The sequence below is a fragment of the Solanum lycopersicum genome, chromosome 1, assembly GCF_036512215.1.
Source record: "Solanum lycopersicum chromosome 1, SLM_r2.1".
NCBI classification, from domain to species: domain Eukaryota; kingdom Viridiplantae; phylum Streptophyta; class Magnoliopsida; order Solanales; family Solanaceae; genus Solanum; species Solanum lycopersicum.
In genome coordinates this window covers 91,217,681-91,239,801 of record NC_090800.1, presented here as the reverse complement: position 1 = coordinate 91,239,801, position 22,121 = coordinate 91,217,681, and the positions used below count along the sequence as shown (strand labels likewise).

Genomic DNA, 22,121 nt, shown 5'->3' with positions numbered 1-22,121 from the left:
GGTGGCTTTCGGTGTTCCACCATCATTGATTGCCCTTTCAAGTAAATGTGACTTCTAGTTGTGTCCCATTACATTATTTGCTTAAACGTTCAAAAGTCCTTTCCTTAGAGTGGTCAACCTCACGATGGTGGTTATTACTTTTCTCTACTCACTAGTTAGAAAAAAGCACATCTCCCTTCTGACTTTTCTCAAATTATCATGTGTTCTTATTAACTCAATCACGATGTTAAGAGTATCTTTTGGTTGGTTTCGCATAATAATTGATATCTCAACGAGATAGAATAAGAGAAGAATTAACTTAATATCGCCATGCTAGTTTGTAGCGTGGTCCGTGGAGATGCTTACTCAAAAAGATGTGTGTATGCTTCGGTGACCATAAATACTCAGTTAATAAACCGCTAAATAAGTTCATAGGTTAGTGATTGATCATGTACAACTTAGTTAAAGGGAAAGATTAACGGGTGGGTGAATAAATTTGAGAAAAATATATATATTTCCATGAGTAGCGATAATATTACTGATGAAGTCTTTGATAAGAGAATTGCGTGAAATAATTAAAATGAACAATATCACATCATATTTAGAGTATTTTTAGCGAAAACAGTTTGCACTAGAGGAATTAGTGTTTTTTTAGTGCTAAATCAGGTTCAACATGGCACTATAGTGATTTGGAAAAGAGGAGAAATTATAGAAGAATTTGGAATGAAATGAACCAACAACCTACCCAATTACATGGCATGAGGGGGCCTATTTTGACTTTTGAAAAATAATGATGTAAAGATATGGTCTCCTTTTTTTCTTTTTTTTTTTGGTTAAGATGTTAGTGATTGCCAGGCATTATTACTGTTAATCTTAAAATTAATGATGCATTATAACCTTAATTAACACTATAAAAACAGCTGTATAACTAACTCTATCTCCTCTCTCTTCTTTTACTTTCTTAGTTGGTTTAGGCTGTCCATTACCCCACTTTCTTAATTACAAATACATCAACTAATAATAGCCCTCTTAATCTGTATTTTTAAACCATTTCTAGCATGTTTTTACTGCAATTGTTGCAATGACAATCGTATGTCAAAAAGGAAATTATTAAAATGTTAGATTGATTTGGTTTATTACGTGTCTTTTTTATTACCATGACAAACAACATAGAATGATTTATAACGATTATTCATACTTTTAGATCGTCAAATCGATTCTATTTTTTTTCCAGTTACGTGAATTTGATATTTATAAGTTGACTTTAGTATTTTCTAGAATGTTTTTTATTTATATAATAAAAAATTGTTAATTTGTTGCTGTTGCTTTTACCAAATTTTTACGTCCATAATTATGACTAGAGTATTATTTACAAGTAGTATGGTTTTAATTGTTTAAAAGTTTTGGAAGCCAACAAATGTTGCAGAGAGTACGTTAAAAAAGACAAAGAGTACTGACTGACAAAGACGAAATCATTTATGACTTTTGAACTAGGACGAAACCATAGCTAACACATTATTTACTTTATCTTAGTTAAATCTTATCAGTACAATTACAACTTTAATTATAATTGTTTACTTCCATACCACCGTATTTTCCTTGGAAGATCGAACATCAATAAACGATTTACTCTTTCCGTCTCATATTATTTATTCATGTTATCATAATAAAAAAAAGTATATGTTTTAAATTATTTGTTCTTATTAAAAATATTGGTATTATAAAATTTCAAATGTTGATCTCGATATTGATAAATCAAATATATGAATAACATGTATTAAAAAAATTTTAAAAGGATAAATTAATTAAAATATTTTCTTAAGAATTCTTAAAATGAGCGTAAAATATTAATGAATAAGTAATGTGAGATGAAGAAAATATCGAATAACTTATTTACTTATCAAGCGTTGTATAAGGCATATGAAAATTCATACGTAAATAACTTATTTTTCATCTCGCTATAAAACTATTCGTTTAGTACAATTTGCTTATGAACTTTGAGAGATGTAATTATTGGGGAATTCCAAGACCCTAATGACAACTTTGGAAGCTACTCTTAAACTCTAAAAAGTAGATAGATGCACTTAAAATTCAATCAAAAACCCCTCTTTTAACCAGCACTATTTAGTTTCCTCTATACTAAAGTGAAATCCTCTCTATATATGCCTATTCCCTGTTTCATGGAGTATCTATCTACAAATAATTCACAATAAATTTAAATTTTATATATAGTTAATAAATAAGAATATGCTACACATGCTATTATTAGTAAAGTATTCACTGGGTTGTAATGTAGTAATAATGCTATAATTAATAACTTATCAATTAGGTTGTAGTATAGTGATAAATCTGTCTTACTTTTAATTAAATATTTAGAATTTAAACGAGAAAAATTTGGTGGAAGCGTTATTTCCGAATGGCCATGTCGTCAAGATTTAGTTCAAACTCATTTGGAGGATTTTTTTTTTTAAAAAAAAAGTAGATTAAAAATTATTTGCAGGATGTATATTACAATGTTACTACTTATACTCGTATGGAATATACGGTTCAGAAATTAAAGCAACTGTAAAGTATTTTTCATGAGAATATAGTACTGAAGTATTTCTAATTTTATTAAAAATTACTATTGTCATAAAAAGGACATATCTTTACTGTTGAATGGTTCAATATGGTTAAAGAAATAATACTATTTTGAACATAAAAACAGTTACGTATATACATGATACTCGTATTTTTTTGTTGGTTATAAATATTGTTTAATTGAGCTCTATTGGCATAACACGATTGTATGGATCAAAATACGAGGTTTGGTGGATGTATTTTAAGATCAGATATAACATTTTGTTGTGTTAAAAATAATATGAATCGTATAGTTTTTTAAAAATTGTTTATCTACAGAATAATTTTCTATAAACTTGAATTACATTAAATAGGTATTTTGTTCATGCGATATTATTTCATGATATAAAATTGTATAATGAAAATATGTATCCGCATATGTCTCTTTGAACTTCAAATACAAATTTATATGATTGTTATCACTAATTTAAAATTATGATTATTTTCAATTCTTTCGTCAAATATAAACAACTTTTTATTTATTTTTTGTCTTCTTCAGGAGACGATTAGAGTACATAGCTAATCATAATTAAAGGTTTATTATTAGCCATCGGAAAAGAAGCAATACAACTCGAAGTCTTGGAATTCTAAAATACAGAGATCTAGGAAATTATTAAAGATCTATCGAATATAATTTATTTATTTTTATAAAAAGTAAAATAAAATGGAAATAGTGTTTGATCATACATATAATTGAACAGAATGTTTTGAAAACAAATTTAAAGATGAGCTTCAAGTTCTTTTATTAGTAAATTTTCAACTTTGTTAAGTTAATCACGTATTTATTCACAATTTTAACTTTCAAACATTAACTAATATATGTTTCACCATTCATAAATAAATATAATCTCGTTAAACATACGTTAATAAACATCAACTTTATTTTTAAAATTACATATATCACTTTTCACGTAGGATCATCCATATATAACTCATATTTTCATGAGTTTAAGTTACATATACAGTAAATTATTTTACTTATTGTAGCAAATAATCCTATCATTTTTTACCCTAAATAAATGTGATAGATTCCAGATAATATATACACTATCAACTTATGTATATATATAACTTAAATTCTTTCTCAAAATTTTATTATCTTAAATTATTTTATTTTTAAAAAAAATTATGAATTCGAGCTACGAAAGAGAGGTATATCCGTATTTTTAAATACATATACTCCACCTTGTGCTATTTTCCTTTTTTTTACCATTAGAATACCAAGAAAGTGGAGAAAAGTATAAAGAAAAAAACCCAAAGTCACCAAACAAAAATTATCGAAATCTTCTCTTTATATAAATATTAGTCACTACTCATGTTAAAAAAAGGACAAGCGTGACATCCACTCTGATAAAATCTCTTTCTTTTTCTTCCTTCTCTTCTTCCTTTATCTTTCTGTTTTTGAGAATCGAGTCCGCTCTGTGTACTACTACACCTTTTTTCCCTTCACACAATCAGACAAAAATAAAAAAAGAGATAAGAAGAAGAAGATAAAATGAAAATGCTCTGTTTTTTTCTTCTCTGTGTTGTATAATGAGTAAAAAACAGAGATATTAGAAGGGGAAAAAAATGGCAATAGAGAATAATGATCAATCTTTTTTTTTAGATGTGCTTTACTGTGAAGAAGAAGAAGAAAAATGGGGTGATTTGTTAGAGGATGAAGAAGGGGTTATTATTAACCCATTGTTGTTATCTTCCGAAGGAACAACAAAAACTAATTCTTTATTATTATTACCTCTGCTTCTGTTGGAACAAGATTTGTTTTGGGAAGATGAAGAGCTTCTTTCACTTTTCGTTAAAGAAAAAGAAACTCGTTGTTGTTTTGAAAGTTTTGGGAGTGACCCTTTTCTCTGTTCAGCTCGTGTTGATGTTGTTGAATGGATTCTTAAAGTGAATGCTCATTATGATTTCTCAGCATTGACTGCCATTTTAGCCATTAATTATCTTGACAGGTTTCTTTCTAGCCTTCAATTTCAGAAAGATAAGCCATGGATGACTCAACTTGCTGCTGTCACTTGTCTTTCTTTAGCGGCTAAAGTTGAAGAAACTCAAGTTCCCCTTCTTCTTGACTTCCAAGTACCATTTTTTTCTCTCTTTTCTCTTGATTTCCCTCTGTCTTGACAGTTTTATGACTGATTGTTTGATTTTACTTTTTTTAGGTGGAGGATGCAAAATATGTGTTTGAGGCAAAGACTATACAAAGAATGGAGCTTCTGGTACTGTCATCACTGAAATGGAGGATGAATCCAGTGACCCCACTTTCATTTCTTGATCATATTATAAGAAGGCTTGGGCTAAAGAACAATGTTCATTGGGAATTTCTCAGAAGATGTGAAAGTCTTCTTCTATCTGTCATGATTGGTAACTATTGAGCTTTTTCATCAGTTTTATATTTGTTATGGAATCTTGTTTTTTTGACTTAAGATTAGATTTTTCGATGATAACAAGAACAAACAAAGCCCCTTCTGATTTTATTTTATTTTTGTCTTTCATAATACAGATTGTAGATTTGTACGTTATATGCCTTCTGTATTGGCTACTGCAATTATGCTTCATGTTATTCATCAAATTGAGCCTTGTAATGCTATTGACTATCAAAATCAACTTCTTGGGGTTCTCAAAATTAGCAAGGTTAGTTCAAATTAATTGTCTTTGATCTTCCCTTCATGTAAAAACAGTCGCTGAACATTTTTTTGTGTAAACAGGAGAATGTGAATAATTGCTATGAACTCATATCCGAAGTGTCATCAAAGCCTATTACATCACACAAACGCAAATATGATGAAAATCCCAGTAGTCCAAGTGGTGTAATAGATCCAATTTACACTTCAGAAAGTTCAAATGATTCATGGGATTTAGATTTGCCTTCGTTCAAGAAAAGCAAAGTTCAAGAACAGCAAATGAAAATGTCATCATCATTGAGCAGAGTTTTTGTGGAAGCTGTTGGTAGTCCTCATTAAAATGTCTCTTTTAAATATTTTAATTACATATTCAAGAAGTATTTTGCTGTTATGTGTTAGCTGTGGTTGTTGGCAGAGAAGAGAAGATGAGTGGCTTTATTTTTTGCAGGAGTGTAGTCTACTACTACTACTGTGAAGCCAGAGAGAGAAAGAGAAAAGACAGAATATGTGCAATCTTTGTTTTTCTCTCTATTTATTTCAATTTTCTCTCTCAAGTCACTTTCATGCATGCATACTTTTGATGGACTACTCTATTTATATTGCCTTTACTTATTAGTACTTAATATATATATATATATATATATATATATATAAATCATATATTCATCAATGTTTTCTTTATTTCCTCTTATCTATAACTCCCTCCCCATACTCACTTTTATACTATTTAGTTTAACTTACTATGACGATACACATTTATATTATTTAGTTTAACTTATTATGACGATTCACTTTTATATGATTTAGTTTAACTTACTATGATAATTCACTTTTATATGATTTATTTTAACTTATTTATGGTGATTCACTTTTATATATTTAGTTTAACTTACTATGGCGATTATAATTAATAATTTTATATAAATCATATATATTTGTATTGCTATAAATTATAACTGACTGATTGAAAAGGGGAAATGTCGTAGACTTGAATAGATGGAGTTCAATATAGTGGAGTAGTAATTTACATATGTAAAACCTAACATCTTAAGAATGCCAGAATATGGAACTGATATTTACTTTTTCCATTTACTACTAATCGTCATACTTTTCACTTTTTTAAACTAAATTTTTTTAATAAACATTTTATGATATATTTTCTTTATTATATTGATATGTAAATTGCAATGTATGATATTTTTCGTATAGTCTTTAAATATTTAAATTTTTTATTTAAAATATTAAATTAATGTAATCTAATTTAATTTTAAAAATTTATCAGATTGACTTTCGAAAAATGTAATATGACAAATAAATATAGATGAAGGGAGTATAAATTTTAAATTGGCGATCTATACTCGTTAAACTCATTTGAAACGAATTTGGGTTATAGGCTATACGCTGATGGTAAACGACCTTAAAACTATTTTGGCAATTTAAATAGATAAATTGTCCATTATGTATATAATCAATAGATAGTTTTACATTTAGTTTCTAATTTATTTTTATCATTAATTATAATTTATTTTTATTATGTCTTTTTAAATATTAGTTAAATAATGATATAGTAAATTATCCTTCTATTTATTGATTTATAAGAAGTGTACAAAGATCAATGATGAATAAGTATCATTGGATATAGAAAAAAGTATAATAAATTTACACTGTTTTTCCCACGTAATAATAACAGGAGAAATGATAATATTTCGTGACGAAAATGATTTGTGCAATACTCAAACTCATTGATTAAAATTAATGATATGATAATATTCAGTAACAAACATAGCAATGATATTCCACAGAACTAAACTCTTAATGTCTTGTATCTTTGGCCTATTCATTTTTAATTTTTTATTTAGAAGAAGTGTAAAGTGGTGCTTCACTAAAGACGATGTTAAGGTAAATAAACTTCAATTGCTTAAATGATGTTTAAATAAAATACGTATTATAAGTAATTAATTTGAGACATAAGAAAAGAGAACATATTGACAAATGTGAGTTGACAATTTCAATTGATTACTTAGTACGTAAAACCCAAGATTTTAAATGGTAAAAAGGCCAGGGAAAAAATCATTTTAAAGATGAAGTTGAAGTAAATCCAAGGAGACTCAACATATTTAAGCCCAAAGTAAGAGTATACTAGGGTGAATTCCTTTTGTTTTCCTTTTATATTTGATATCTATTTTAGATTTCGATTTTAATATGATATCATTAGAAACTCTATTTAAAAAGAAATTTTTATGTGTTTTACATTTATTTTAAGTTTTGAACAACACAAATTTCATGTTAAGAAATTTCATTTCAAAAATAATTATTTTTTAGTATGATTTAGTTTATCAAGATGAAATTTTAAATTTTCGATTAAAAATAAAAAAATAATTATCACGAAACGATAATCGACGTATATTATTGAGATTTGTTTGGATGTGAATGGGAGACAAAGGGGTTTTTGTCGGACATTGGGGTTTTTTACTTTTCTTATTTTTGTAGAATAATAATAATAATGTGTGTATGTCTTATTCAAACGTAGACCTTTTTGGGGATTTTATTTGTAGTTGTTGTTTTGACTTTGACTTTATTTTACATTATTTGCATCCTGACCCCATAATCTCTCTCTTTTTGCTTTTTTGGGTCACCAAGCTTTCTTCTTTCTCTAGTTTTGAGTATTTCTTTCTCCCAAACCAACCAAAATAATATATAGTCTCGTTATATTACTTTCTCCGTTTCAAAAAGAATAATTTTATTTTCTTTTAGTTTATTTTTTTTTAAATGATTTTTTTTAATATTTTAACTTTAATTTTTCACTTGACATCTTTAAGACCACATGATTAAACAACATTTTGATATATTTAGTAGAACTTTAATTTAGAGTCACAAGATTAAAAAGTCTTTTTTATTTTTTTAAACTCTGGTCCAAGTTAATCTAGGTCTTCTTTTTTTTAACGAAGGAAGTAATTTATTTGTTATATTTTCACTTTACATAAAATTTCAAAAGATTTTAGAATTTGGAGTGCAGTTTTCAAGTATATCAACATGTTCCTTAATCTTTTAATTTTAAATATCCAAGATAAAAAAAAAGTAATTAAAAAATAATCAAAAAAGAAAAGGCGTGTTAACGAACTAAAAATAAATTAGAAAGAGCGAATACAACATTTTAAAAAAAGAATATGACATGTATAAATTTATTTGCTGGTTTGGTTTTAGTTTTACAGAGCTTAAAAATGATAAATAAGTTTTTTAAATTTTTGTAGCGTTAAATATCGAATATATCAAAATATCTTTTTTAAAAAAGAATTGTGTCTTAAAATTGATAAAATATTTTTTTGCCTGTGATATTTTCCATTTTTTAAATTAATTATAAATAGAGTAAAATTATGTTCCTTCTAAAAGAGGGAGATTCCACTCATTAACTTTTTGTTTATTTCAATGCAAAAGAGAAAGTAGAGCAAACAAAGGTTACTAACTAGGAAATAAATAAAGAAAATTAGTGAAAACAAAGGTCCCCTTTTTTTTGTCTGCTACTAATAATCTTATACTACATCATTAATTGTCATTTTTAACGTATTAAGAAAATAAATCTCCAAATCATTTCTTATTATTTGAGATAATAAATTTGTTGTGGTAAATACTCAAATTAGTTATTATTTTCTTAAAACAAAGTCCAAAAAAAAAAGGTTTAAGTAAAATGATCAGGAGTAGAAATTTCTTTAATATAAGAATATAACTGAAAATAATTATTATTTTTGTGTTCAATTAAAGTGACACTTGTTTTAAAATAAATATTGTATTTTATTTTTACTATATAAGTAACGCTTATTTTAAAAGAGATTATCACTAACTAATTTTTAACAGAAGGTATCTTTATAATTAAGCACACCTCTTGATCAAATTTTTACTAACTTATAGAAATAAATTTTGCGTATAAGAAAAATGAAAATATTTTGTTTTTTGCAGTAAAAGCGAAAAAGGGAAATCAAGAAAAATTTAGTCAATTTAGTGAAATATTATAAACTGCAATAAATTTCTTGTTGTTTCAAAAAGATTTATGTCATTGTCATTTCACACTTGCGTGCTGGACAAAATCATCACTTGCCATCAAGTAATTTCCCCCCCTTCAGTTTCATTTTGGTAAAAGAAAATATATTTTGACAATAATTTTTTGAAATTTATCAAATTTTGCATGTCATAACATAACTATATGGACAAACAAAATATATTATAAAATTGTGTTGCCTTAGATATACTTTCATTCTTAAAGTTTAAATTAAGAAATTTATCTCGTTAAAAGTGAATACTTTTTGTTTATCTTATTAAAATCTAGATTTGATCTAGATACTGACAAATCTAAAAATGTGTTAACTAAAACTACATCGATCATCTTTATAATAAGCTGGCTTATTAAACACTTTCAATTGTTTGTGTTTTCTTTTACTCTCTCCGTTCAAGATTAATTGTCAGTTTGTCATATTACAGTTTCTTTCAAAAATTATAAATAAATAGTTCTTTTTTAAATAAAAATTAATTTATTCTCAACTCTTTCCAATGCCATCAATATTGTTCTTTCAAACAATTAGTTATAATTAAGAACAAATTAAATATAAAAAAGGCAACTAGTTCTGTATTGATTTTGTTAATCGATAAGTAATTTGATATAAACATTTTAAATGATGTTCACAATTAATAGGGGACTGAGTAAGTACTTGTTGTGGGCATTAATTAACAACAATAGTAACTTTAGCAATTGTATCAGTGCTAATTAGTGGCTTGAATAATCATCATTAATTATTAAATTGAACACGTTTAACAACTTTGCTTTTTTTTGTATATACCTTTTTGTATCTTATGGAATTTTTCGCGATGGCTATAATGCTAAAACTAAATAGTTCAATTGTCCATGTACAATATTGTAGAAATTTTGTCTTCTTATTCAAATTAAAATTTTAAAATAGGCATTTTGTTACAATATTTCAAACCAGTGAATGACATAAAAAATTAAGTGACTCACATTTATTAGATAGATTTAAAAAAATTACGTGTCAATCTCATTTTTTAATTAGATGAGTATCCTACCTATTCTTTTTGGTTCGATCTCAAAAGTCAAAAACATTTTAGTTTTTGCAATTTATATAGTGAAGTAAGTAAATAATGATTGAAGAAGAGTGAGGTAATTAATTAGTATCACTTAATTTAATCGTGAAAGTTAAGCACATTATATTTAGTAAGCGTTTGGATATATCAATATTATAAAAAATGAGTGATAGTAAGAAATTTCAATTTTAAGCTCTTAATTTATATATAAATAAATAAATATATATATATATATATATATATATATAATAAATATATATATATATATATATATAGTCACTTTTGATAGAAAACCGCTTTATTATCAAAAGTGAGACAACCAACATACAAAATTATAAGTTTGAATAATGAAAAGTATATATAGTTCAATATATTTATAAACTCTTTAGAATTTTCATCTGAGTAACACATTATATAATTCATCACATAGACATAGATGTAACTTGTTAATTAACATTGAAATCTGCCTTGGGCCCCTTGGGCCTACATTTGCCTCTTGCTTAACATGAAGGTTGGTGATCCATATGTCTCAATTTATGGAGATGTCATAATGCTATATATATAATATATATATATATAGGGAAACTTACATAAATATACTATAATAAAAAAATATTTATCATTTATAGTAATAATATTTTTATCTCACTTGATCACTTTTAATTTATTTATATATATATATATATATATATATATATATAATGTGTTAAACCTACTATGTAACTTAATTACGGTTCATCTATTAATTTTTCTTAAATATCAACCCCATTTTTAAAAAATTGTGTATTTGATATAAATACTTATATTACGGGTTATTGTTAAATTAGGTCTTAAGTCCAACTCACATCCCTAAAGATAGCTCAAAGTGAGAAGAATTGTTATAAATACTTATTTTTCATGACATTTAAACAGTTACAATTGAGTCACTCGATCGTTAATCATTTTCATTGTCATAGATAATGTTGATAATAATGTTACAATAGAGACAATGACAACACTAATATACTCTGCTCTAATTCCACGTATGAAATATAAATCAAAAGGTACTTACCTGACTTGATTTTTTAATTTCAAATAAAGGGAAAAAGCTCTAACTAGTAGTTCCCCCACCAATAATTGTTGAATAATATGATTTGTGGTACTACTACTTTTTTTCTTCTCCCAAAACAAACAAAAAACACAGAAATTTAGTGGGAAAAAAAAAAAGGGAAAATAGAAGAAAACTTTTTGACTTGGTCTGTTTTTTTTTGTTATATGTTGTAGTAGGAGTACTTGTTATTGTTTCATGAATAAAGTAAGGCAAAAATCTCCCCAAACTAAAAGTAAAAGTAAAAACAAAGCCTTCTTCTCTTTGCCTTATAAATTTAACTATTCTTTTATATATTTTTGCTTACAGCTGTAAAGATGAAAAATACAGCATAATAAAGGGACCCAATAATTATATGATCATCTTTTTTTTTCCATTTTTTTAACCAAGAAAGAAATAAAAAAAGAATGATAAATTTGACCTTTAGTTGAATTCATTATAGTATATACTGTTGATATAGAAAAGGTTTATATTCTAATTTGACCTTTGCAGTGAATTTGTATTTACTACGTACCAACTCTTTTGTCTATGTCCTTGTAATAATGTTTGAACTAATTAATAACTACTACTCCTTTTATCACACTTTGTTACATGATTTTTTTCTAATTCTATCATAAAACTATATACTATGTATTTCAAAATAATTTAATTCAAAAATATATATTTTACTCTTAATTAACGATAGATCACAAATCAAAAACTTTTATAATTTAAATATAAATTTATTTATTATCGAAATCTATCATATAAATTGAAACAAAGAAAATACTTTTATTTGTTTTCTTGGCCCATCACCTTTACGACTGTATAGTAGAAATTTTTGCCTCAAATTCTGATTCATGAATCATATACTAGTAGTAATTGTTATTCATAAGTTATTTATTTTAATAAGTTGGTATCTTTTCCCTTATTTTTGTATTGGTAATATGCTTATCTTTATTCCATATTTAACCTGTCGTTAACCAAACAAATGAACAATGAAGTGATTATTTTCTTGTGCAACCTAATCGAGTACATATGTTTAGAGAAAATTCGAAAGCATGATTCGAATATAGTCCGGCCAAATAACTTACAAAATTTTTGTTTTTTAAAAATACTATACAGTGATGAAACTGCTTCATTCTTAACTATAAGTTTCGAGTTCAAATTTCGAATATAGAGAAAATTCTATTGAAAGCATGATTCGAATATAATCAGGTCAAATAACTTACAAAATTTTTGTTTTTTAAAAATACTATAAAGTTTAATTTTTTATTTTTTCACTCCTCCCCTCTCCCCCTGCCCCTCCCTCACCCCACCCCCACCCCCACCCCAAATAAAAATTGTTTTTAAAAAGTATTTTTAATTTCATAAATTATTTTCTACTCTAGTAAAAATAAAAGACGTCTCTTAAAAACATTTTTCATTCATAAATCAAACGCTAAAAATTATTTTTCATGAAAAACATTTTCCTTCGTACCAAACACACCCTTAATATGAATTATTCAAAATCAGTGAACCACCACATCGTATGCCTTACCATTTTCTTTTTCCAACAAAATTAAAATGGAAAAAAAATTATGCTAAACCTTGGCTACCAAAAAAAATAGTAAAATCCATAAATAAAAAAGGAAAGAGGAGAAAAGGCGACATTTATTAGGCATAGTTTTTGTATTTGTTTCATCTTGTGAATGAATTGAAGACGAACAAACGTAACAGAGCAAGCCTGTCAAGAAATTGATGTAAGCAAATGATTTTTCAAATTTTGCCTTCTTTCTAGAGACACTATTAATTAATATCTGCTGACATTAACAATGACCTACAAACATTCGTACCTATGGTTTTTCATAAACGGTGGTACCTTTGATTTATTATTGTTACAAATTATATTTGATTTTTATGCGGTCAATTTACATTTAGAACGTATATTATTTGATACACAAAGCATTTTATATTTACACAGAAGGCTTAGCATGCATCCAATGGTGTGTCATGTGATTCCACTACGTAAACAGTTTAAATATGACCAAATACTATGTAAATAGATTTCTAAATTTGTTGAATTTTTCCTCTCAGTTACTTCAATTATGCTATTTTCCTATTGAATTATTAAACTATCCATAATTTGTTTATTTTAAACACCATTATATTGATTGAGGATACATATGTTGTCCAGAACTCATTAGTCAAATTGATAGTAAAACTGTTCGAGAATAATTGTATTTTACTTCAAGTCATTTGAACACATTAGAAAAAATACGAGACTAACACACAAGTTGTATTTAATCCGTCAATCAAAATTAACACAATACGAACACAATTGAAGGCATTTACAACAAATCAAAATAAGCCAACAGTGTATAAAAGGAACAAATTGTGAATGATTCAATAGAAAAATGACGTAATTGAACTAATAGAAGAGAAAAATCTAACAAGTTTTGGAACAAACATGATTTGTGAAAATTCATATTTATCGATCCAAATCGAGAGTATTAGTTATTTATGAGGTGTATGTCAGTATCATCATCACCATGGAAGATGTGAAGAAGCTTGGTTAATATGTATAAAACATTATCTGTGTCAGTGGGCCTGTTGTATTAGAACAATTAAACCAAAATATATATCGAAAACAAATAAAAGGACCCCATGCATGCTATTTATTGAGATAGCTGAAAGAGTCCAACTTGCTTACATTATATGCATACGCATCGCGTGAGTTAAATTATTATTTGTCACCATATATTAATAATTAATATATGGTATTCAAATATTTTTTTGTCCTTCCAACTGCAGTACGTAATTTTCAATCTCTTTCTTCTTCTGCTACTACGTACTACTCTCACTTATTGCTTAGCACCTTCTATTCATCAACATCATTTAAATTTATCCCAAAAAGAATCCAAAGCAATATCTACCTCTATAAATATAATTTCAAAATGAAATCCAAAGCATATATGTTTAATGAGAATAATTCTAAAATGTAACGGTAAATATATACATTGAAAAACATGTTACTCCTATATAGCTTAGCTAATCCATAACATTAATCAAGTTTGCTGATAATGCGGCCAAAACTTACAAAAGAATAGCATGTGAATGTTGTACAAATTAAAACATACATGTGACATTATTTAAGTCGCTCTAATAGGACGATAAATTGATTTCACATTGTGGTGTGGAACATATCTAGGTCATTGCACAAAATATTGTTTTATAATTCCATCGTATCGTTTAAAGTATCGACACACATACTCTATCGTTAAGAAAATGATGATTTATAGCAGCATTATTTTTAAAAGGTACGTACTTATTTCACTAAGAGTGTGTTGAAAATGTTTAGGGTCAAGTGGTGCTAGGGTGGGAGCGGATTGAGTCATGAGTATAAGGAGCTGACTCAAAGGGAGGAGGATTGCCCAAGCCTTATAAGGAGTCCACCCATCTTCCACCTCACGCCCAGACCCCAGTGATTACCATCAGGTACGTAGACAATTTTGATTTTGGGGGTCCCAAGTGAGACGGGCTTTGCTCTGATACCATCATGTGAATGTTAGGCCTAACTCACACCAAAAGCTAGCTCAAAGGGAGGAAGATTGCCCTTATTAGGAGTCCATACACTTTTGTCATTCTTTAACACCCCACCTCATACTCAGTGCTAATTTGATTTCGGGGGCCTCAACATCGGGTGAGACGGGTCCTGGTGTGATACCATGTGAAATTAGGTCTTAAGGCTAACTCACACCCCAAAAGCTAGCTCAAATGGGAGAAGAATTGCCCAAGCCTTATAAAGAGTCCACCCATCTCATTAACTATCGATATGAGATCTTTGTCATTTTTTAACAGTGACAATAACTTACTTATTTAATTAGAATTATTTTCTTTTAACATTTGAATTAATCATACATGAAAAAATCGAAAATCATATGAAATACTCCCAAAGGTAATATGGCTGTTCAATTGAGCACTTAATTAGGTGTACATATGCTGCATCAAATGGGGTTTGGGGTTCATAATTAGGGTCCTTTCTTTGTGTGTATGATATTATACAAGTGCAGTCTTTTCTAAGACTATCCCCCTCAATTGAGTGAATATCAAGAACCACTTGATCAATAATTTTAAAAATTTAGATAGCCACATATATATTATTAAAAACACACACTATACTTTCAAAAAAACAGAACCTAGCCCCAATAGTAATTATTTGAATCATAAGGAGACATAAATGGGTGCCCACCAATTCCTATATTTAGGTAGTACATTTTAGATTTAAGAACAAGTAGACGAGGTAACATTATTAATACCATAAATAATAATGGCAATTTTCTACTGTCTTCGATAACGTGGTCCTATGTATGATTTTTTCTCTTTGGAATTTTTGCAATATAAAAATAATGGGGTGGTCAATTTATTGGACCCAACATCTGAAAAAACTTTTGCTGCCACATTGGAAGCATGTCTTGTTTTTCAGACAAAAATGTGAGCTACTATAATATCTCAATGACAGTGGCTATATGATGAGTATTCACTATTTGCCCTTATCTATCAATATATATATGGTCACAATTTGAGTTTTTATTATTTCGTTATGACTTTTAGTCATAGTTTATATTTCATGTTACCCCAAAAGAAAAGAAAAGTAAAAAAAATAATAAAAATTGATACTTTTGAACTCACAAGAGTTTCTATATATGGTTTTCCACTGTTACAATTGTGATCACCATTATTATATTATTAGGAGCCACTAACAATCAACCACCGTTGCCATCGATACACACATCTCCATCCTCACTAAAGAATATAAATGTTCCATATTTTCTTATCAAATAATCATTTTATATTCTTAAGATCTATATATTTTTTAATATTTAATTATCTTTTTATTCAAATTGTCTATTTATTATGCTTTAAATAAGTAAATTATACATACTCAGATATTAATTATATTAGGGCAACTTTCATGTATAGCAAATAAAAAATTCATATTTGTATGCTATAGCAAAGTTTGCATAATTGCGCTCCATGACAAACATAGAAACTGTATAATTTGCTATACATATACAGTTGAAGCAAATTGTATAAAATGAAGTGTATAAAACAAGAAAGAGAAAGACACTTGGGCAGAAAACTGTATAAAAACGAAGTGTATAAAACGAATTGAATTATTACAAGTGTATAGAACGATTATATACAATTTGAATTTGTATAAAATGAGAAAGAGAGAAAGACAAAAGAGACTTGACAAGGAATATACAATTGAATTGAATTGTATAAAACGAGAAAGAGAGAAATTAGATACAATTTGAAAATTGTATAAAACGAGAAAGAGAGAAAGGCAAAAGAAACTGGGCAGGGGAGTATTTTTATTGTATAATTATAAGTGTATAGGACGAAAATATATGTATTTGCATGTGTACATACAATTTTCTCACGCTTTATACAAACAGAAACGCAATTTATACATTTCGCTTCTGTTTGTATAAGCGAGATTTGGGAGAGGGCGGCGAGCGAGATTTGGGAGAGTGGCGAGCGAGATCTGGAAGAGGGGAGAGAGGGGAACAAAAATATATGTATTTATACAACTTTCTCTGCTTTATACAATTAGAAACAATTTTTATACACTTGTGTTTGTATAAAAAGTGAGGAAGCAAGCGAGAGATCAGAGGAGAGTGGCGAGCGAGATATTTGGGAGAGAGGCGCCTGACAATTTTTTGCAAACGTTTGCTATGGAGCACAATTAAATTAAACCCTAGCTACTCTATTTATTTTAGGTTATTAATTTGCTATTATATACAATTTTCCTATCATATTATTCTGCATTTTAAATTCAAATATTAGAATCTTAATGCAAACAAATTGGGTCTTTTAAGACAGTATAAACTTTCATGTAAACAATTTCTTGCTTCATTTATTACCCAAATGAAGTAAAATACACGGTATCAACTTTATCCCACAAAAAATACCATGAAAATTGTGAGGGCATATGTGTATCTTTTTCTTGAAAATTAATACTCAATTTAAAAAGCCAAAAAAGAAAATAAATGTAAAGGTGGTGAAGTAAAGTTAAAAGAGAATTTGATCAAGTGATGAACGGAATAAAGATAAAAATGATAATGACAAGACGAAGACCTTGTCAATCTAGAATATAAGGTAAAAAAACTCAAAACAATCATTTTAAAAGTTGGAATGTGAAAATTTCTATAAATTCTAATTTGTTACCTACATAATATTCCATTTTCGATTTACCATATGGTACATCTCTAATTTTTTTGCCCGTGACACTGTCCTTGTCAACTATTAATGTTATATTTGTACATTCATTTAAATTTGAATGTTTTCTTCTCGAAAACTTTAATCTACCATTGTTTTTGTTAGGCCTCGCTATGTTTTCTTATTATATTTTATGTTTTTAGGTCGTTTGGTTGTAGGATAGGAATTAGGATGGATTGAAATATTCATGAGGTTTTTTTAACCTCCCACTTATTATTCCGTCATTTATACTAAAATGGTAAGACTAAATAATAAATATTACTAAGTATGGGATAAAGTGACCACAATTTGAAGTACGATGGGAGAAGTTTCGTACTCAGTCATGTATTTTATGTTAATTAAGTGAATAAATGATTAGTTTTGAAGGTTTTCTTCTTCTTCTTGAATTCGTTGACACGATTAATTTGGATTGTTTTCTTCTTGTTAAAAGTTCAGGGAGTTTAGCGCCCTCTAGCAAAGAGAATTTTATTCGAAAGACTTTGGTTAAGGACGAAGAAACTTTTATACTTCCACAAACGCTATCTATTGATAAAGTGAGATATTTGTGAGTTATTATTAGTACTCGAAGGCCTGAAATCAACATAACTAATATTGGGCCTCAAACAGAGTAGTCCGGCCCATAACTCTGGGCCTACTCTTTCTTGGGCTTTTTTTTTTCATCCAACATATTTGGTCTTCTGAGCATTTAGTCCTATAGAAAAGTTTGATATTTCAAAGTAGAATACTCAATATGTAATCATATTACTAAGAAAAACAGTATAATTTAGTAGTAATATCAACATTCATAAACCATAGTAATTGTGAATTTTTATATTAACGAAATGGAAATCTTGAATTTGACCCAGTTACAAACAATTTTGATTTACTAAGAATATCTACTCATTTATTGCATTACGAAAAACTCAAATATGGATGAGTAAATTTCCCAGAACTTACCTTTCAGATTTGAAAAATACAGAACAAAAATGTAATATTTATTACAGTATATCAATAAAGAACAAAGAGAAAAGTAACAATAAAAGGGGTGGTGGCGCAGTTGGCTAGCGCGTAGGTCTCATAGCTTCTGAGTAATCCTGAGGTCGAGAGTTCGAGCCTCTCTCACCCCAATTTTAATTTTTTAAAAAAGTCAATTACACAACTTTAATAGTATTATTTAAATTTAATACATTATTTTGGTTCTCAAACCTTATTTTTTAAAATAACGAGCAACAATTAATGTTTAATTTCTAGCGCTTGCATACAACTCCACGTCCATAAATTCCGCTGTTGCATCTCAAGCTAGGCATCTCCAAATTATTCAACGAGCCCTCATTGATTTCATTTACTGCTTGAAACTTAGCCACAGAGCAATCAGCATTAAATAATCCCGAGGCTGAAAACTCTTTATCACCTCCCATTACAGGCATCGAAGCACCCATTTTCACTCTGCTCACATAATTCCTTCTATAAGTTTGTCCCAAAACACCACTCACCTCATCGCTCAGCGCGAAGAATTTGAACCCAAGTTCAAGATGAGCAAAACAATCATCTTCTGTTATCCCATAATTATGGACTCGCGATTCTTTCTCCGTAATAGGCACCACCTTTGCTGTAATCTTCAAAATATTTTCAACTTCAATTACAATTTCATTCGTGTTGCTTGTTCGAGTTATGTATGTTGTTGGTCCATATTCAGACATCCACCTATCCAGACATAACATAATATTATGCACGACATTGAGACATAAACATAATTATGCACGTATCCAGACATAATACAATTAAAAACGTTACCTTTCGCCTTCTTTGTTTGGGATAAGAATAGATTCACCATCAATGTTTAGGTAAAGGCGATCGATTGCATCATCCCATGTTGCTGTTTTTTGTGCTTCAATAGAGATATTGTGAGTACCATAAAGGATACCAATAGCTTGAACCCAAGTGAAGTCTCTTTTCATGTTTTCATTTCGTTTTCCAATAAAATGGCCATTGATGTGAAGGTTAGAGTCTGAGACTAAGCAAAAATCTTTATCCTTCTTTCCATGAAAATAAAAAGTAATTCCATCAGCACCAATAAAACGTGGATCTTGGCAAACTGATCCTGGCTTGTCACAACCTATATAAATTAAAACAAATATAAATTACACGTACACAGACTTCAGTGTATATAAGTTAAATCGAATTATAATAAAACTTACTGCAAACAGGTTTGCAAGATACACAATCAACTTGACAAGTCCCGGGGCAAGTACTAGGGCATGTATGTTCTTGATCGTAACATTTGACATATTTCTTGTCTTTGCTTTTACACTTAACTTTCTTTGGAGATGTTGATGGAGGAGGGTAATAGGGAGGAGGTGGCGAAGGCGATGCGCCATCGATACAAATAGGTTTACAAGAACGACACTCGGTTATACATCCATTAGGACAGAATTTAGGACAAACATGTGGAAGATTTTTGCATTGTTTAATCTCATCATCAGAGCAATGAGAATGGCTTGGATTATTAGCTATTCCAGGAGGAGTAGCTTCAACTTTTGATACAGTAATAGTCATTACTAATAAAACCACAACAATGTGGGAAAATAATTGAGCCATTTTAATTCACTTTTTTTTAGTAAGTAAATAGGCTGTTGAATAAAATTGTATTGAGTTATGGGATTTGCTTAGGAACTCCTTTTATAGGAGTTAGAGAATGAGAAAAGTAAGCCTATTGTTTCGTGTCATAATGTCAATGTTTTTTTTTTGTTTGTTTGTTTAAAAAAGTATAATGGTATGTTTCTTGATAAGTAATCTAGCATATAGTACTTTACTTTCTTTTATTAAGTCAACTTCAACATTTTCTATCAATTGCCTAGTAGTTTTGTCGTTATTCATATAAGCATAATGTAATATATGGCATCACTTGATCATAAAGTATATATTATATTATTTTTATACATTGTAGATCACGACATTAATAATATGAGTTATTATTCATATTTTAATACATCATATTCATGAATACAGCTTTTAATCCATTACTAGTGGAGTGTATATATGTATACGCAACCTATGATGATATCAGACAAAGCGATATACAATATATTCATGAATAAAATGATGAAATATGTTTAACTTGTGAAGAGTTTATGGTACTATTAATTAATGAAGTGCATGTAATATAATGTTGGGAGGATTGGCCCTTTTCTTCCCAATTAATCTGGAATAATTTGGAGTTTGAGTAATTTCATTAGTACGTAAAGGCCTACATATACATATTCCTTCTATTTATTTTTACCTTTGACTTGACACATAATTTATTAACAAAACAATTATTAATACAAGTATTTTATCAAACTATTCCTATTATTAAAAAATGACGTTTAATTAGAGCTTGGAAATGATTTGGAAGATAAACATTTAATGTTGAGGTTAAAACATGAACAAAAAATTGTTTTTTCTTGAAATGTTAAAAGTAACAAGTAAAAATGAAAATCTATTTTAAAAATAAGTGAAGAAAAAATAAACGGAAGAAGTATTTCAGAGTTTGCATGCATGAATTGTTTCACTATTGGCGCGTATGTATTGAAAATATGCATACAAACATAATATAGTAGTACAGAACATCTCTATAATACTCCCTTCGTTTTACAAAAGAGTGACTTGGTTTGACTTGACACAAAGTTTAAGAATATAAAGAAGACTTTTTGAATCTTGTGGTTCTAAATTAAAGTTAAGTAAAATGTACAAAATTGTCCTTTAATCTTGTGGTCTTAAACATGCAACGTGAAAATTTGAAGTTAAAATGTTACTCCCTCCGTTCACAAAGAATGATCTAATTTACTTCGGGGTGTGTATCGGTCGGTTCCGTTTATCGGTTTTCGATTTTTAAATATGCTAACCTAATAACAAACCAATAAGATATTCTTTATCAGTTTTCGATTTATCAATTTTTTTTAATCATTATCGGTTCGATTTTCAATTTACCAAATAAAAAAATGTCTGTAAAATATTACATGTCTTCTCACTTCTCTAAATATTTTGATATAGGAAAGATAATGAGAAATTGCATCAATAAGAGAAAATATAGTACGAGGGTTATAATTACATGTTACCACCAAAACATAGTATAAGATTTTTTATGTTAATCAAATTACGGACCTTTACAAACTTGTAATGTTATAACCTACAATTATAAAAAAAAAATAGTCCAACAAGATAAAACTTAAACTAAAATCAAATAGCTACAAATGTGAACCCAGTACTTTAATCTTTAGGTATTAAGTAAACAGTAAAGACTAGTAAAACGACCAAGTGTAAGTTGGTAGAGTAGTAATAATTTGATATTGTTATAGTGTCTAATTATATATATTAAATTATTAATATTTAATAATCAGGAGGGGTAAAATAATAAATTATTATCGTATTATTGGGTTTTCGGCTTACCCAATAACCTAATAGTAGAAATTGATACTGAACCAATAACCCAATAATTTTTTTTCCATAAACCCAATAACATTTTT

The 22,121-nt window shown here is 28.1% G+C and overlaps 2 protein-coding genes and 1 non-coding gene across 4 annotated transcripts; 2 read left to right on the top strand and 1 right to left on the bottom strand.

The window, feature by feature from the left end:
• Positions 1-3,928: 3,928 nt before the first annotated feature.
• On the top strand, positions 3,929-5,881 carry CYCD3C2 (D-type cyclin-2). 2 transcript variants are annotated; one of them, XM_010325608.4, is made up of 5 exons: positions 3,929-4,674; positions 4,758-4,959; positions 5,099-5,229; positions 5,304-5,544; positions 5,668-5,773. In XM_010325608.4, exons 1-5 carry the CDS (start codon positions 4,168-4,170, stop codon positions 5,673-5,675), a joined length of 1,089 nt encoding a protein of 362 aa, XP_010323910.1. In that variant the 5' UTR covers positions 3,929-4,167; the 3' UTR covers positions 5,676-5,773. The 2 variants fall into 2 exon arrangements, with proteins under 2 accessions (XP_010323910.1, NP_001234753.1); NM_001247824.1 differs by having other exon boundaries at positions 4,143-4,674; positions 5,304-5,881.
• A 12,665-nt stretch (positions 5,882-18,546) lies between these two features.
• LOC101257909 (uncharacterized) lies at positions 18,547-20,598 on the bottom strand. The gene is made up of 3 exons (XM_004231344.5): positions 19,815-20,598; positions 19,411-19,732; positions 18,547-19,320 (listed from the first exon to the last, which is right to left on the bottom strand). The coding sequence occupies exons 1-3, from the start codon at positions 20,212-20,214 to the stop codon at positions 18,864-18,866; spliced, it is 1,179 nt and encodes a 392-aa protein (XP_004231392.2). The 5' UTR covers positions 20,215-20,598; the 3' UTR covers positions 18,547-18,863.
• TRNAM-CAU (transfer RNA methionine (anticodon CAU)) lies at positions 18,659-18,743 on the top strand. Its single transcript is given in 2 exon segments — positions 18,659-18,696; positions 18,708-18,743. It is a non-coding gene; the product is annotated as a tRNA-Met (tRNA).
• Positions 20,599-22,121: the final 1,523 nt, after the last annotated feature.